This window comes from Oncorhynchus tshawytscha, linkage group LG16 (assembly GCF_018296145.1).
Source record: "Oncorhynchus tshawytscha isolate Ot180627B linkage group LG16, Otsh_v2.0, whole genome shotgun sequence".
NCBI lineage: Eukaryota > Metazoa > Chordata > Actinopteri > Salmoniformes > Salmonidae > Oncorhynchus > Oncorhynchus tshawytscha.
The window spans coordinates 23309388-23327343 of NC_056444.1; the positions used below are offsets into that span (position 1 = coordinate 23309388).

The 17956-nt window shown below is 41.4% G+C and overlaps 1 protein-coding gene across 3 annotated transcripts in view; it reads right to left on the bottom strand.

Annotated features, from left to right (window-relative positions):
* Positions 1 to 371: 371 nt before the first annotated feature.
* Positions 372 to 17956, bottom strand: part of LOC112215526 (alpha-amylase) — a 29283-nt gene continuing 11698 nt past the window's right edge. For 2 of the 3 annotated variants that reach the window (XM_024374613.2, XM_024374614.2), the window contains 10 exons: positions 16877 to 17074; positions 16181 to 16327; positions 3961 to 4167; positions 3561 to 3791; positions 2798 to 2931; positions 2319 to 2441; positions 2142 to 2241; positions 1853 to 1974; positions 1377 to 1502; positions 372 to 1131 (listed from right to left, as the gene is read on the bottom strand). In XM_024374613.2, coding sequence (XP_024230381.1) covers positions 939 to 1131; positions 1377 to 1502; positions 1853 to 1974; positions 2142 to 2241; positions 2319 to 2441; positions 2798 to 2931; positions 3561 to 3791; positions 3961 to 4167; positions 16181 to 16327; positions 16877 to 17074 — 1581 coding nt within the window. In that variant the 3' untranslated portion in view covers positions 372 to 938. The remainder of the gene's footprint in view (positions 1132 to 1376; positions 1503 to 1852; positions 1975 to 2141; positions 2242 to 2318; positions 2442 to 2797; positions 2932 to 3560; positions 3792 to 3960; positions 4168 to 16180; positions 16328 to 16876; positions 17075 to 17956) is intronic. The other variant, XM_042298994.1, reaches the window with a different exon arrangement.

Genomic DNA, 17956 nt, shown 5'->3' on the forward strand with positions numbered 1-17956 from the left:
TGCTTATCAGAGACATCCACTATGAATGATTCAAATGAATGACTTCATTTCAGTTTTAAATGCTACTCATTTGGACAACTTCATGAAACTTGCAGGGTTTAAAGCCATAAAATATGCATAGTAAAGCCATCACTCGTTGGATAATGAATAAGCACACCTTGGAATTGACAGATTTGCTCCAGGAAAGTCTTGTTAAACTGATTACAAGAGTACTCTCTAGAGTTAGCTGGGTTCTCTTTACACACTATGTGAAGCCACATCAGCAATATTAGGAGGGGTTGTAAAACTGGTTATGTCGTCATTGTGCCATGGCCAGGTAGCTTTAGAAAAACTACATGACAGTTGTCAGTAAAAATACAAACGGAACTTGATATATTTCCAACTGGACGTTTAATTGTATTTGACAAATGAGAACACATACATACAGTATATAATGAATGTAAAGGTATGTATATTAGCGCTACATTTGAAGAGTCATGCAGAATCTATAGTGCATGATCACATCTGACATGAAATTAACATTGATGATGTTTTTACACAGCTGTTGTTTGCATTTCACGACCCAAATTGATGAGCCATAATAACACATGACATTTCTATATCTCAGTACACCACTGTAGTATAATCTGGGTGGTTCGAGCCTTGAATACTGATTGGCTGACAGCTGTGGTATATCAGACTGTATACCATGGGTATGACAGCATTGTATTTTTACTGCTCTAATTACATTGGTAACCAGTTTACAATAGCAATAAGGCACCTTGGGGGTTTGTGGTATACGGCCAATATACCACATGTTGGCCATATACCACACCCCTTCGTGCCTTATTTCTTAATCATCATCTTTCCAAACCTCGATAGAAAGACCACTTGAAATACAGTAATGATACACAAACTATAATATCACAGTGTGGTATAAAGTGCAGTGTTATTAGCTCCTACTCTAGCTTAGAGTGCGTGTGAATGGCTATGACAGGGTCCGGGTCAGAGGCGCTGATGGTGAAGTGTGCTCTCCCGTCCCCTCCAACGGTCACCTGTTTCCCCGAGCAACGCCCCCCTGACCTCTGACCGGATATGACATCACAGTAGGTTCCTCTATGAAGGCCGGTGAACAGCGTCACATCCAGGGAACTGAATAATAGGAAATAGCTCAAAGTGTTACAAACAAGTACTGTAGGATGACTACTAGGTTATGGAATTGATTTCCTTACCCATTCAGAGATCACCTTATTAGTATTTGTCAATTCCGTCAAAAAGTGCTTCTCTTCCGATCAAAAATGGACCATCAAAATGTCCTCTAACAAATGAATTAATGGCATTCATTTAAATATATGCTAATGTGTTATCTACAACTTCTTCCATAAGGTGAAACGTACCAGTCATCATTGTTGATAACTATGAAGCCTTGGTTGCCTCGTCCAAAAGCTATCTGGTTACCCCCATTGTCCCACCAGTTAGACAAGGGCTCTCCATCGACAACATTACGGAACATCACCATATTTCTACAAGGAGAGAGAAAGCAGTTCAGCAAAATAATAATCACCATCAAGCACACATACAAAATAACTGTACATTGACCAGGCCAAAATACTCACATTACTGGATGGACAACGCTTTGTTCGAAGGGGACCTACATTAAAACTTCACATAACACTTTCATAAGATGCTTATGTCAACATCCACATTTTTGAGACGCTTACAGACTTTAAGAATGCTTTACACATTGCTTACGAACGTGTTATGAAGTCCTTGTTAAAGTACCCTTCAAATAAAGTGTTACCCTTTACAGTAGGTCAACACAATACTATTCAACATGATTGACTGACTGAGATCTGGAGGTGTAAACTGTCACCTGATTGTGGGCCATCTGTGTTCACACACCCAGCCCTCCCCACAGCTGCCGTCTGGCTGTATGGGGACAGGCTTGGTGGAGCCGTCAGGGAAGCTGGGAGGACCTATCCAATCATTCTGGTCCTGACAGACAGACAGGTAGCAAGACGAACAGCCCAACCGTGAGGCGAGCGGTCACATTGACCATAGTCATACACAATGTGAGAGGTTTAAGATCTAAAGTGTTGCGGTTTAACAGTTTAAGTCACCAGAACCTTTCTTTATATAGTTTTAGACTGTCAAAAGCATACCTTCCCATCCACAACATGTTGATCCCACCGGTAGCTTGACATCACTCTCGTAACTCCATAGGGATGGGCCAGCATGAAAGCCACGGCCATTTTATACATTCTGAGGATATATGATAGAAATAATTTGTCTATACTTATACAACATCTATAATCAGATTCTACAGTATTTGTCCCAACCTGGGCTCCCAGAAGGTGAGGACGGAGGCCCCTCCTGCACCGTGCCCTCTCTGGTTGTCATGGTTATCCACAAACACCAATGCCTCGCCTGAGGGCAGCAGATCCCAGCTCTCACCACACGTCCTGAAACAACAGACTAGAAGCTAATTTTCACCTCAGAATAGTCTGAATTCTCACAGTATCACAAGCTGGTTCTCATCAGTGATGTTTTGTTCTCTCCACCAGAAAACCAGGGTTACGTAGTAACCTAGACAATATACTTTAGTCATTAATGCTGAGGGTTCAACATATATTTGAGAATTTTCTGATATACAATCTGCCATATTTATATACTTAGACCATGGCAATATGTTGTAATGTGTGTTTCCCCCCCCAAATGGTACCATATTCCATTCATAATACACTAGATTTGACCAGCAGGGAACATAGGGCACTATATAGCGAATATGGTGCCATTTGGGAGGCATGCTATGTCATACTTGAGGTCAGAGAGTTTCCCTTGGTTCCATTTGCGGATGACAGAGCCCAGCATAGTACCATACTTGAACTCTGTGACAAGGCCCAGTCCAGAGTATTCTGTCGCTTTTATCGGCTCGCCACCGAGGTCGATAACCTTGAAGAGAAAATGGGAATGTGTTGCTGTTGGATATGTAGTGTTTTTGCTAAATCCCACAAGTAAACGTGGTGCCCCCAGTAGACCTACAGCTTCAGTGTCAGAAGCTGATCGATAAATTCCTAAATCTGCAGCATTAATGTTTAATTGACACTTACAGGAAATGCATGACAAAAAGTAAATATATATATATATATATATATTATAAATATATTATAAATACTTAATACAAGTACAATTGTGTCGGTGGAAGAAGGTGAGGACCAAAGCGCAGCGTGGTAAATGTTCATCTTAATTAATGAAAAAACTGAACACTGAATAACAAACAACAAAGAAACAACTGAAACAGTTCTGTCTGGTGTAGACACACTAAGACTGAAAATAACCACCCACAAAACACAATGGAAAACAGGCTACCTAAATATGGTTCTCAATCAGGAACAACAATTGACAGCTGCCTCTGAGAACCATACCAGGCCACACACAGAAATAGAAAATCATAGACAAACTAACATAGACAACCCACCCAACTCACGCCCTGACCATACTAAAACAAAAGACAAAACAAAAGGAACTAAGGTCAGAACGTGACAACAATAAGTCAACATATGGACATTTCTCAATCCCACCTCTTGGTAAATGAGTGGTCTGGATCCCTGTGTGAACCAGGTGGTGTTGAGGTTGTGAAGTCTGCTGTAGATGTTCTTCAGGTCCTCAGGCCACATGTGTTTACCTGCATCCACCCTGAAACCTGCTATACCCATATCCACCAGTCTGTTCATGTAGTCCACTATCCTCTCCCTCACATGCTCCTTGTCCTGCGCCAGATCCAGAAGACCTAGCAGACGACAGTTACGCACCTGGTGGGTTGAAATGCCAAAGCAATACAGTGTATGATCTCTGGGTTTATATTACATTACATTATTTTTTAAAAGAGGTTTGCAGAGAGAGAGAACATAATACGTCTCCATCAGTGTCTAGTGGTATTTACAAGGAGTTATGCTTCTTATTTTCTCTCTGAAATAATACCTGATAAATGTCTTGGTAAGTCTCAATATTTCTGCTGCTGGTGGTGCATTTGTCATCGTTGAAGTGGGAAGCGGAGTAGGGCACAGATGGGAACTCCCTCTTGCTGGCATTGAAGTATGAGCCACAGGTCGAACGGTGTCTGCCCTCCCCCTTGCCCGCGCCAGACATACACATGTGATTAATGACCACGTCTGCATAGATCTTCACCTGCAGAGGGAGATGTGTTCATAACTACACTAATACTGATGCACAAATGTTTTTCACTATTCAAACGGATATAACATCCATTCATGGCTGTAGTTCATGCTATTTTAATGGACCTACAATGAGAGACCTAAAGGCATTTAGTGCAGTGCAGCCGTGCTCCCACCTCCAAGTGTTCACATCCTCATGCATACCTGAAATTCACACCAGAACTTTATATTGAAATATTATTCATATCTTATACAGTGCCTTCAGTATTACACACCCAATGATGTATTCCACAATTTCTTGTGTTACAGTCTGAATTCAAAATGGATTAAATATACTTAACAAAAATAGAAACATGTAAAGTGTTGGTCCCATGTTTCATGAGCTGAAATAAGATCACAGAAATGTTCCATACGCACAAAATGCACACATTTGTTTAGATCCCTTTTAAAAAATCAAATCAAAATCAAATCAAATGTATTTGTCACATACACATGGTTAGCAGATGTTAATGCGAGTGTAGCGAAATGCTTGTGCTTCTAGTTCCGACAATGCAGTAATAACCAACTAGTAATCTAACTAACAATTCCAAAACTACTGTCTTATGCACAGTGTAAGGGGATAAGAATATGTACATAGAGATATATGAATGAGTGATGGTACAGAGCAGCATAGGCAAGATACAGTAGATGGTATCGAGTACAGTATATACGTATACATATGAGATGAATAATGTAGGGTATGTAAACATTATATTAGGTAGCATTGTTTAAAGTGGCTAGTGATATATTTTACATCATTTCCCATCAATTCCCATTATTAAAGTGGCTGGAGTTGAGTCAGTGTGTTGGCAGCGGCCACTCAGTGTTAGTGGTTGCTGTTTAACAGTCTGATGGCCTTGAGATAGACTGAAAAACAGCTTCTCTCGGTCCCAGCTTTGATGCACCTGTACTGACCTCGCCTTCTGGATGATAGCGGGGTGAACAGACAGTGGCTCGGGTGGTTGTTGTCCTTGATGATCTTTATGGCCTTCCTGTAACATCGGGTGGTGTAGGTGTCCTGGAGGGCAGGTAGTTTGCCCCCGGTGATGCGTTGTGCAGACCTCACTACCCTCTGGAGAGCCTTACGGTTGTGGGCGGAGCAGTTGCCGTACCAGGCGGTGATACAGCCCGCCAGGATGCTCTCGATTGTGCATCTGTAGAAGTTTGTGAGTGCTTTTGGTGACAAGCCAAATTTCTTCAGCCTCCTGAGGTTGAAGAGGCGCTGCTGTGCCTTCTTCACGATGCTGTCTGTGTGAGTGGACCAATTCAGTTTGTCTGTGATGTGTATGCCGAGGAACTTAAAACTTACTACCCTCTCCACTACTGTTCCATCGATGTGGATAGGGGGGTGTTCCCTCTGCTGTTTCCTGAAGTCCACAATCATCTCCTTAGTTTTGTTGACGTTGAGTGTGAGGTTATTTTCCTGACACCACACTCCGAGGGCCCTCACCTCCTCCCTTTAGGCCATCTCGTCGTTGTTGGTAATCAAGCCTACCACTGTTGTGTCGTCCGCAAACTTGATGATTGAGTTGGAGGCGTGCGTGGCCACGCAGTCGTGGGTGAACAGGGAGTACAGAAGAGGGCTCAGAACGCACCCTTGTGGGGCCCCAGTGTTGAGGATCAGCGGGGTGGAGATGTTGTTGCCTACCCTCACCACCTGGGGGCGGCCCGTCAGGAAGTCCAGTACCCAGTTGCACAGGGCGGGGTCGAGACCCAGGGTCTCGAGCTTGATGACGAGCTTGGAGGGTACTATGGTGTTAAATGCCGAGCTGTAGTCGATGAACTGCATTCTCACATAGGTATTCCTCTTGTCCAGATGGGTTAGGGCAGTGTGCAGTGTGGTTGAGATTGCATCGTCTGTGGACCTATTTGGGCGGTAAGCAAATTGGAGTGGGTCTAGGGTGTCAGGTAGGGTGGAGGTGATATGGTCCTTGACTAGTCTCTCAAAGCACTTCATGATGACGGAAGTGAGTGCTACGGGCGGTAGTCGTTTAGCTCAGTTACCTTAGCTTTCTTGGGAACAGGAACAATGGTGGCCCTCTTGAAGCATGTGGGAACAGCAGACTGGTATAGGGATCGATTGAATATGTCCGTAAACACACCAGCCAGCTGGTCTGCGCATGCTCTGAGGGCGCGGCTGGGGATGCCGTCTGGGCCTGCAGCCTTGCGAGGGTTAACACGTTTAAATGTTTTACTCACCTCGGCTGCAGTGAAGGAGAGGCCGCATGTTTTCGTTGCAGGCCGTGTCAGTGGCACTGTGTTGTCCTCAAAGCGGGCAAAAAGTTATTTAGTCTGCCTGGGAGCAAGACATCCTGGTCCGTGACTGGGCTGGTTTTCTTCTTGTAGTCCGTAATTGACTGTAGACCCTGCCACATACCTCGTGTCTGAGCCGTTGAATTGAGATTCTACTTTGTCTCTATACTGACGCTTAGCTTGTTTGATAGCCTTGCGGAGGGAATAACTGCACTGTTTGTATTCAGTCATGTTACCAGTCACCTTGCCCTGATTAAAAGCAGTGGTTCGCGCTTTCAGTTTCATGCGAATGCTGCCATCAATCCACGGTTTCTGGTTAGGGAATGTTTTAATCGTTGCTATGGGAACGACATCTTCAACGCACGTTCTAATGAACTCGCACACCGAATCAGCGTATTCGTCAATGTTGCTGTCTGACGCAATACGAAACATATCCCAGTCCATGTGATGGAAGCAGTCTTGGAGTGTGGAATCAGCTTGGTCGGACCAGCGTTGGACAGGCCTCAGCGTGGGAGCTTCTTCTTTTAGCTTCTATTTGTAGGCAGGGATCAGCAAAATGGAGTCGTGGTCAGCTTTTCCGAAAGGAGGGCGGGGCTGGGCCTTATATGCGTCGCGGAAGTTAGAGTAACAATGATCCAAGGTTTTTCCCGCCCTGGTTGCGCAGTCGATATGCTGATACAATTTAGGGAGTCTTGTTTTCAGATTAGCCTTGTTAAAATCCCCAGCTACAATGAATGCAGCCTCAGGATGTATGGATTCCAGTTTGCAAAGAGTCAAATAAAGTTTGTTCAGAGCCATCGATGTGTCTGCTTGGGGGGGGAATATATACGGCTGTGATTATAATTGAAGAGAATTCTCTTGGTAGATAATGCGGTCTACATTTGATTGTGAGGAATTCTAAAATCAGGTGAACAGAAGGATTTGAGTTCCTGTTTGTTTCTGTCATCACACCACGTCTCGTTAGCCATAAGGCATACGCCCCCGCCCCTCTTCTTACCAGAAAGTTGTTTGTTTCTGTCTGCGCGATGCGTGGAGAAACCCGCTGGCTGCACCGCCTCCGATAGTCTCTCCAGTGAGCCATGTTTCCGTGAAGCAAAGAACGTTACAGTCTCTGATGTCCCTCTGGAATGCTACCCTTGCTCGGATTTCATCAACCTTGTTGTCAAGAGACTGGACATTGGTGAGAAGAATGCTGGGGAGTGGTGCACGATGTGCCCGTCTCCGGAGTCTGACCAGAAGACCGCCTCGTTTCCCTCTTTTACGGAGTCGTTTTTTTTGGGTCGCCGGCTGGGATCCATTCCGTTGTCCTGGTTGAAAGGCAGAACACAGGATCCGCTTCATGAAAGTCATATTCTTGGTCGTACTGATGGTGAGTTGACGCTGATCTTATATTCAGTAGTTCTTCTCGACTGTATGTAATGAAACCTAAGATGACCTGGGGTACTAATGTAAGAAATAACACGTAAAAAAACAAAAAACTGCATAGTTTCCTAGGAACGCGAAGCGAGGCGGCCATCTCTGTCGGCGCCGGAAGTCTAATTTCTCATTTTCCAAGATAATCCATCCACCTGACAAGTGTGGCATATGAAGAAGCTGATAAAACAGCATGATCACTATAACAGATGCACCTTCTGCCACACAACACAATCCCACAGACATCTTGTGTTTTGAGGGAGCGTACAATTGGTTGACTGCAGGAAAGGAAAAATGTTGACTGCAGGAATGTCCACCAGAGCTGTTGCCAGATAATGTATTGTTAATTTCTCTACCAAAAGCCACCTCCGATGTTGCTTTAGAGAATTTGGCAGTACGCTCAACCGGCCTCACAAACGCAGACTACATGCAACCAAGCCAGCCCAGGACCTCCACATCCAGCTTCTTCACCTGCGGGATCATCTGAGACCAGTCACCCGGACAGCTGATGAAACTGTGGGTTTGCACAACCGAAGAATTTCTATACATAAATACTCAGCATACTCGTCATCCTCACCAGGGTCTTGACCTGACTGCAGTTCTGCTTCGTAATCAACGTCAGTGGGCAAATGCTCACCTTTGCCACTGGCATGCTGGATGAATTCTGGTTTCAACTGTACCGGGCAGATGGCAGACAGTGTGTATGGCGTTGTGTGGGCGAGCGGTATGCTGATGTCAACGTTGTGAACAGAGTGCCCCATGGTGGCGGTGGGGTTATGATATGCGCCTTACGGATTGTGGTTGTTGTGGACGGCTGTTCATAAATGTAAATGTGTATTTAAACCCAATAATGGTTGAATTCAAGAAATTTAAAGTGCCTATCAATCATTGTTTTTGAAACTAGTGGACAGCCGTTGAAAAAATGCGCTCTTGCAACAGCTGCAGATATGAGGATCCCAGACTACGAAATAAAAGTAGGGCTTTTATTACGCAATCTAATTCATGCTGATTAAACAAATACATCCATAGACGTAATGGACACATGCTCGAACTCACACTTTTAATAGACATAAAAAAGGGGCCATCTGTAGTTGCTACATCCATTTTTGGAAAGATAAATTATATATATACACAGTACCAGTCAAAAGTTTGGACACACCTACTCATACCAGGGTTTTTCTTTATTTGTACTATTTTGTACATTGTGAACAATAGCGAAGACATCTAAACTATGAAATAACACACATGGAATTATGTAGTAACCAAAAAAGTGTTAAACACATTCAAATATATTTTATATTTGAGATTCTTCAAAGTAGCCATCCTTTGCTTTGATGACAGCTTTGCACACTCTTGGCATTCTCTCAATCTAGCGTCATGAGGTAGTCACCTAGAATGCATTTCAATAAACAGGTGTGCCTTGATAAAAGTTCATTTGTGAAATTTCTTTCATTCTTAATGCGTTTGAGCTAATCAGTTGTGTTGTGACAAGGTAGAGGTGGTATACAGAAGATATCCCTATTTGGTAAAAGACCAAGTCCATATTAGGGCAAGAACAGCTAAAATAAGCAAAGCGAAATGACAGTCCATCATTACTTGAAGACATGAAGGTCAGTCAATCCGGTGCAGTCGCAAAAACCATCAAGCACTACGATGAAACTGGCTCTCATGAGGACCGCCACAGGAAAAGAAGAGCCAGAGTTACCTCTGCTGCAGAGGATAAGTTCATTAGAGTTAACTGCACCTCTGATTGCAGCCAAAATAAATTCTTCAGAGAGTTCAAGTAACAGACTCATCTCAACATCAACTGTTCAGAGGAGACTTGGTTCGAACCACCGTGTCTTTGTGAGACCCGAGAATAGGTGAACAAATGATCTCTGCATGTGTGGTTCCAACCGTGAAGCATGGAGGTAGTGGTGTGATGGTGCTTTGCTGGTGACACTGCCAGTGATTTATTTAGAATTCAAGGCACTCTTAACCAGCATGGCTACCACAGCATTCTAACCGCCATCCCATTTGGTTTGCGCTTAGTGGGACTATCATTTGGCTACTTTGAAGAATCTAAAATATATTTTGATTTGTTTAACACTTTTTTGGTTACTACATGATTCCAAATGTGTTATTTCATAGTTTTGATGTCTTCACTATTATTCTACAATGTAGAAAATAGCACAAATAAAGAAAAACCCTTAAATGAGTAGGTGTGTCCAAACTTTTGAATGGTACTGTAATATATATATATAATATATATATATATATATATATATATATATATATATATATATATAACACATGTTTGTATATTACACAAATATACATATATTACACATGTTTGTAAACATTGTAAATGTAAACAAACAATGTATAGCCTCATAACTTGGTTAAAACCATAATTTTGATATAATGGAAGGTCAGTCCTTGCATCCATAGCTCTGTCTATTCATCTGAGAGTGGTTACATTTCTCCAGGCCCATTCCTCAGCGTTTTACCAAAACAGAGGCAGGTCGACCGTTTTGTTATCGCTTCATCTGTAAATGTGCCCTTTAAATAGGTGCATTATCAAGATATTAAAGTGTCACCAACAAAAAGGTAAACAATAAGCCTATAGCAAATACAACATATGGCATTCATTTTACACATGTAAATAGCTCTTTGCAGTCGTGCTCAAAGCATGCCATTCCATGAGCACAACAATTATTTTTCAACTCAAATCGATGAGCCCAATCAGTCCTCCATAACGACAAAATCATAAACAGAGTAGGCCTGGCTAATAAGTCCTTAGCTCTGGGGTTATGCTCAGGTAAAACAATTTGGCTAATGTATACTTCCATATTTCCAAGTCCTATTTTTGAAGATCAAGGGGTACAACATTTATTGGAATGACTGGAATTCTGAAAGACTTTGGTTTTTTAATGTAAAGATAAAATTGAATCGTATTATTATATGTAGTAGAAAGCGATGGGTTAGAAGAAGCCTACATAACCGACCCATAAAGTACAATTTAACATTCATGTATGGCCAGCTATATGAACTTTAACATTAATGTATCCTGCAATAGATGTTGTTTAATTGGTGACATACATTTTTGTCTTCTTCTAATGCCTATAAAGGGGAAAGTAATCTAAAAGTTACTGAATGTAATCAGATTACGTTAATGAGTTTGGGTAATCCGAAAGTTACGTTACTGATTATAATTTTGGACAGGTAACTAGTAACTGTAACAGATTACATTTAGAAAGTAACCCACACAACCCTGGATATGGACAGGCATAAGCTAGGGACAACGAACACAATTGTGTTTTATCGATGGCAATTTGAATGCACAGAGATAACGTGATGAGATCCTGAGGTCCAATGCCGTGCCATTCATTCAACGCCGTCACCTAATTTCTCACCATGTCACAAGGATTTGTACACAATTCCTGGAAGCTAAAAATGTCCCAGTTCTTCCATGGTCTACATACTCACCAGAAATGTCACCCGTTTTGGAGGCTTTGGATTTACGTGTATTCCAGTTCCTGCCAATATCCAGCAAATTCGCACGGCCATTGGAGAGGATCGGGACAACATTCCACAGGCCACAATCAACAGCCTGATCAACTCTATGCGAAAGGAGATGTGTCACGCTGCATGAGGCAAATGGTGTTCACACCAGAAACTGACTGGTTTTCAGGTATCTGTTGGTATCTGTTGCCAACAGATGCATATCAGTATTCCCAGTCATGTGAAATCTATAGATTAGGGCCTAATGAATATATTTCAAATGACCGATTTCCTTTTATGAACTGTAACTCAATAAAATGAAATTGTTGCATTTATATTATTACTCAGTGTAAATACAAATTCTCACCCAGCTACACAGAATACCCCATAATGACAGAGTGAAAACATGTTTTAGACATTTTTGCAAATGTTTGGAAAAATGAATATACAGAAATAGCTAATTTACATAAGTATTCACACCCCGGAGTCTATACATGTTTAAATAACCTTTGGCAGCGATTATAGCTGTCAGTCTTTCTGGGTAAGTCTGGGTAAATAATTTCCACATAATTTTTTTAAATTCTTCAAGCACTGTCAAGTTGGTTGTTGATCATTGCTAGGCAGTCATTTCCAAGTCTTGCCATATATTTCCAAGACGATTTCAATCAAAATTGTAACTAGACCACTCAGGAAAAATTAATGACGTTTTGGTAAGCAACTCCAGTGTATTTAGTTGAAGTTGGAAGTTTACATAAACTTAGGTTGGAGACATTAAAACTTGTTTTTCAACCACTCCACAAATTTCTTGTTAACGAACTATAGTTTTGGCAAGTTGGTTAGGACATCTACTTTGTGCATGACACAAGTGATTTCTTCAACAATTGTTTACAGACAGAATATTTCACTTAGAATTCACTGTATCACAATTCCAGTGGGTCAGAAGATTACATACACTAAGTTGACTGTGCCTTTAAACAGCTTGGAAAATTCTAGAAAATTATGTCATGGCTTTATAAGCTTCTGATAGGCTAATTGACAACATTTGAGTCAATTGGAGGTGTACCTGTGGATGTATTTCAAGGCCTACCTTCAAACTCAGTGCCTCTTTGCTTGACATCATGGGAAAATTAAAAGAAATCAGCCAAGACTTCAGAAAAAAAATTATAGACCTCCACAAGTCTGGTTCATCCTTGGGAGCAATTGCCAAATGCCTGAAGATACCAAGTCCATCTGTACAAACAATAGTAAGCCAGTTTAAACACCATGGGACCACGCAGCAATCATACCGCTCAGGAAGGAGACACGTTCTGTCTCCTATGGATGAAAGTACTTAGGTGCGAAAAGTACAAAGCAATCACAGAACAACAACAAAGTACCTTGTGAAGATGCTGGAGGAAACAGGTACAAAAGTATCTATATCCACAGTAAAACGAGTCCTATATCGACATAACCTGGAACGCTGCTTAGCAAGGAAGAAGCCAATGCTCCAAAACCACCATAAAAAAGCCAGACTGCGGTTTGCAGCTGCACATGGGGACAAAGATCGTACTTTTTGGAGAAATGACCTCTGGTCTGATGAAACAAAGAAATAACTGTTTGGACATAATGACCTTCGTTATGTTTGGAGGAAAAAGGAGGAAGCTTGCAAGCTGAAGAACACCATCCCAATTGTGAAGCACCCCCCCATGTTGAGGGGGTGCTTTGCTGCAGGGGGGACTGGTGCACTTCACAAAGTAGATGGCATCATGAGGTAGGAAAACTATGTGGATATATTGAAGCAACATCTCAAGACATCAGTCAGGAAGTTAAAGCTTGGTTGCAAATGGGTCTTCCAAATGGACAATGACCCCAAGCATACTTCCAAAGTTGTGGCAAAATGGCTTAAGGACAACAAAGTCAAAGTATTGGGGAGGCCATCACAAAGCCCTGACCTCAATCCTATAGAAAATGTGTGGGCAGAACTGAAAAAGAGTGTGTGAGCGAGGAGGCCAACACACCTGACTCAGTTACACCAGCTCTGTCAGGAGGAATGGGCCAAAATTCACCCAACTTATTATGGGAAGCTTGTGGAAAGCTACCGAAATGTTTGACCCAAGTTAAACAATTTAAAGGCAATGCTACCAAATACTAATTGTGTGTATGTAAAGTTCTGACCCACTGGGAATGTAATGAAATAAATAAAAGCTGAAATAAATCACTCTATACTATTATTCTAACATTTCACATTCTTAAAATAAAGTGGTGATCCTAACTGACATAAGACATGGAATTTTTACTAGGATTAAATGTCAGGAATTGTGAAAAACTGAGTTTAAATGTATTTGGCTAAGGTGTATGTAAACTTCTGACTTCAATTGTATACGGCCTTGTGTTTTAGGTTATTGTCCTGCTGAAAGTTGAATTTGTTTTCTAGTGTCTGTTGAAAGCACACAAAACCAGGTTTTCCTCTATGATGTTGCCTGTGCTTAGCTCTATTCTGTTTCTTTTTATCCTAAAAAAAACTTCATATTCCTTGCTAATGAAAAGCATACCCATAAAATGACGCAGCCACCACCAAACTTGAAAATATGAAGAATGGTACTCAGTGATGTGTTGGATTTGCCCCAAACATAACTCTTTGTATTGAGGATAAAGTTCATTTCTTTGCCACATTTTTTGCGGTTTTACTTTAGTGCCTTATTGCAAAAAAGATTGAAGTTTTGGAATATTTTTTATTCTGTACAGGCTTCCTTTTTTTCACTCCGTCATTTAGTTAGTATTGTGGAGTAACTATAATTTTGTTGATCCATCCTCAGTTCTCTCTTATCACAACCTCTTGAAGCTAGAGGGCACTATTTTTATTTTTGGAAAAATAACGTTCAAAAAGGAAACGGCCGATTTCTCAGGACCAGATGCTAGAATATGCATATAATTGACAGCTTAGGATAGAAGACACTCTAAAGTTTCCAAAACTGTAAAAATATTGTCTGTGAGTATAACAGAACTGATATTGCAGGCGAAAGCCTGAGAAAAATCCAATCAGGAAGTGACTCTTATTTTGAAACCTCTGTGTTCCTATGCATCCCTATTGACCATTGAAAGGGATATCAACCAGATTCCCTTTTCTGTGGCTTCCCTAAGGTGTCTACAGCCTTTAGACGTAGTTTCAGGCCTTTATTTTGAAGAATGAGCGTAAACGTCCACATTGGGTAAGTGGTCAGTTGTTGGCTCTCAGTGTGATTTTTGCGCAAAACAGAGAGGTAGCCATTTTTCCTCCCGGTCCTAGTGAAAAGCCAACTGTCCCGGTTGATACATTATCTAATAGATATTTGAAAAACACCTTGAGGATTGATTATCAAAAACGTTTGACATGTTTCTGTCGATATTATGGATATAATTTGGAATTTTTGCCTGCGTTGTCGTGACCGCTATTTCCGGTGGATTCCTGGGCATAACGCATCAAACTAACGGAGGTATTTGGATATAAAAAACATCTTTATGGAACAAAAGAAACATTTGCTATCTAACTGGGAGTCTCGTGAGTGAAAACATCCGAAGATCAAAGGTAAACAATTAATTTGATTGCTTTTCTGATTTTCGTGACCAAGTTACCTGCCGCTAGGTGTACATAATGTTTTGTTGGTATATCGATAAACTTACACAAACACTTGTATTGTTTTCGCTGTAAAGCATAATTTCAAAATCTGAGACGACAGGGTGATTAACAAAAGGCTAAGCTGTGTTTCGCTATATTTCACTTGTGATTTCATGAATTTGAATATTTTCTAGTAAGATTATTTGACCGTTGCACTATGCTATTTAGCGTAGTTGATGACAATTATCCCGGATCCGGGATGGGTGGTTCCAAGAGTTAAACTCTGTAACTGTTTTCAAATCACCATTGGCCTCATGGTGAAATCCCTGAGCGGTTTCCTTCCTCTCCGACAACGGAGTTCGGAAGGGCACCTGTGTCTTTGTATTGACTGGGTATATTGATATACCATCCAAAGTGTAAATAATAAGGTCACCATCCTCAAAGGGATATTCAATGTCTGTTTTTTTGTTTTACCCATCTACTGTACCAATGGGTGCCCTTCTTTCCAATAGGTGCCCTTCCTTGCGAGGCATTGGAAAACCTCCCTGGCCATTGTGGTTGAATCTGTGTTTAAAATTCACTGCTCGACTGAGGGACCTTACAGATAGTTGTATGTGTGAAGTACAGAGATGAGGTAGCCATTCAAATATCCTGTTAAGTACTATTATTGCAGTCCATGCAACTTACTTTACTTGTTAAGCAAATTTTTACTCCTGAACTTATTTAGGCTTGCCATAACAAATGGGTTGAATACTTACTGACTCATTTCTGCTTTTTATTTTTAATTAATTTGTAAAAGAAAATCTAAAAACATAATTCAATTTTGACATTATGGGGTATTGTGTGTAGTTTAGTGACACAAAATCTCAATTTAATCCATTTTAAATTCAGACTGTAACACAACAAAATGTGGAAAAAGTCAGAGGGTGTGAATACTACATGTTGTGTCTTAATTTAAGGCTCTCGTTCACACTATTCAAATATATTTACACAATGAGGTCAAAACGCATGCAGTATCTGTAGGCAGTCCTGTTCCTTCCTTAACAATTAAAACAGAAATTTGGTACATCCCTCTCATACAAATGAGTTAAATTATGTCTCCTCTCAAGCAATCCATTGCAATAACCCATTGCATAACCAATGAGATGATAACAAATGAGATGAGAAATGATTGAGCCAAGACATCTTTCTCAAAATGTATATAACCATGTCCATTTTTCCTTCTATAAATGAATTCAAAGGAATCCTGTTCCATCATCATTACCCCGACATTGTTGCACCTGCAGACCATGTCTTGGAGCTCCTGTTGGGTTCCAGAGCGGGAACAGAGGTTGTAGCTGACTGGCTGGTACCTCTCCCACCACGGTCTCCATGGTTTAGTCACCACCACGTTCTCACTGGGAGGGGAGATCTAGTACAAAACATTTCTATGAAGAATATAGTCTGTAAAATGTATCACTTATCAGTCAGTTTCTATGAGGAATACCTACTGTGCATGTGCATCAGTGGAGGCTGGTGAGAGGAGCTATTGGAGGGTGGGCTCACTGTAATGGCTGGAATGGAATAAATGGAATGTAGTCAAACGTGGTTTCCATGTTTGATGTGTTCGATACTGTTCCATTTATTCCATTCCAGCGGTGGCTACTGAAGGGAGGACGGCTTATCATAATGTTTGGAATGGAGTTAATGGAATGGTACCAAACACAAGTGGTTGATACTATTCCATTGACTCCATTCCAGCCATTATTATGAGCAGTCCTCCCCTCAGCAGCCTCCATTGATGTGCATCTATACTGTATGTACATTATCTATATTATCAGTAGGGTTAACAGTGGAGGCTGGGTCATCAGATCTTATACCTAAATGGTGTAATAGACTTTAAAAGTAGAAGCGGTCGTCCAACAGAAATACAATGTGATTTTACTGTACTGTTGCCTGGTAGAAAAACACATGAGCCTACCTGCACTCCATCAAATCCATTGGGTCCCAGATATCGTTCACACTCTTCAGCTATGTCATTCCAGCGCCACTCAAACAGGTGGACTATGGTTGACCTGCCCTGCTGGATGTGATGCTTTGTGTGACTTTTAGACGGGTACTGGGAGAGGCCTACTCCAAGACCCAGAGCCAACAGGCAGCCACATAGTTTAGCTTTTACCTGGTGGAAGCAATGACACAAGTGAATGATTAATTGATTACAATACCTAGGTTTCCATCCAACTGGCGAAAGAGATTTTCATGTGAATATTCTAAAATCTGTATAAAAACTATATGCAAATGTTCCCTCCAGAGGTGTGTTCATCAACACTGACTTGTTGTGTATAAAAGGCCGTGAGTGATAATGCAGTATACATTAAAAAAAAAAACTTTTGGTCCTGGGTGGCGCAGCGGTCAAAAGCACTGCACCGCACAACCGGCTGTGACCGGGAGCCCCATTGGTCTGCGAACAATTAGCCCAGTGCCGTCCGGGGTAGTGAATGGTTTGACCGGTAGGGCTTTTGTTGGCTCCTCTTGCTCTAGCGACTCCTTGTGACAGGGCCGGCGCCTGCAAGCTGACTCCAGTCGTCAGTTGAACTGTGTTTCCTCCGACACATTGGTGCGGCTGACATTCTGGTCAAGAGAGCAGTGTGATAAGAAGTAGGCGACCAGGTGGGTCATGTTTCGATGGACACTTAGCCTCTCCCGAGCCCATTGAGGAGTTGCAGAGATGAGCCAAGGGATCAAATTCGGGGAGAAAACGGGTAAAAAAAATTATGTTAGTACTGGTACGATGACCACATGGGAATACCAGGTGCAGTAAGAGCATTTTTATTTTATTATAATAATTACAAAAAAATATTATAATAAATAAATACACACACACTTTTGTGGTTAAGTTCCCATGTATGCAATAAAAAAATCTAAGTTAAATTGATTTCCATCACATTTTCAACTCTACCAATGGTTTTGTCACAAAAACTGATATGGATATTAAGTTGTTTTATCTTACTGTACAAAGGGAATGCATGCATACGAGCTATACACTCGTTTCCCCTGTGGA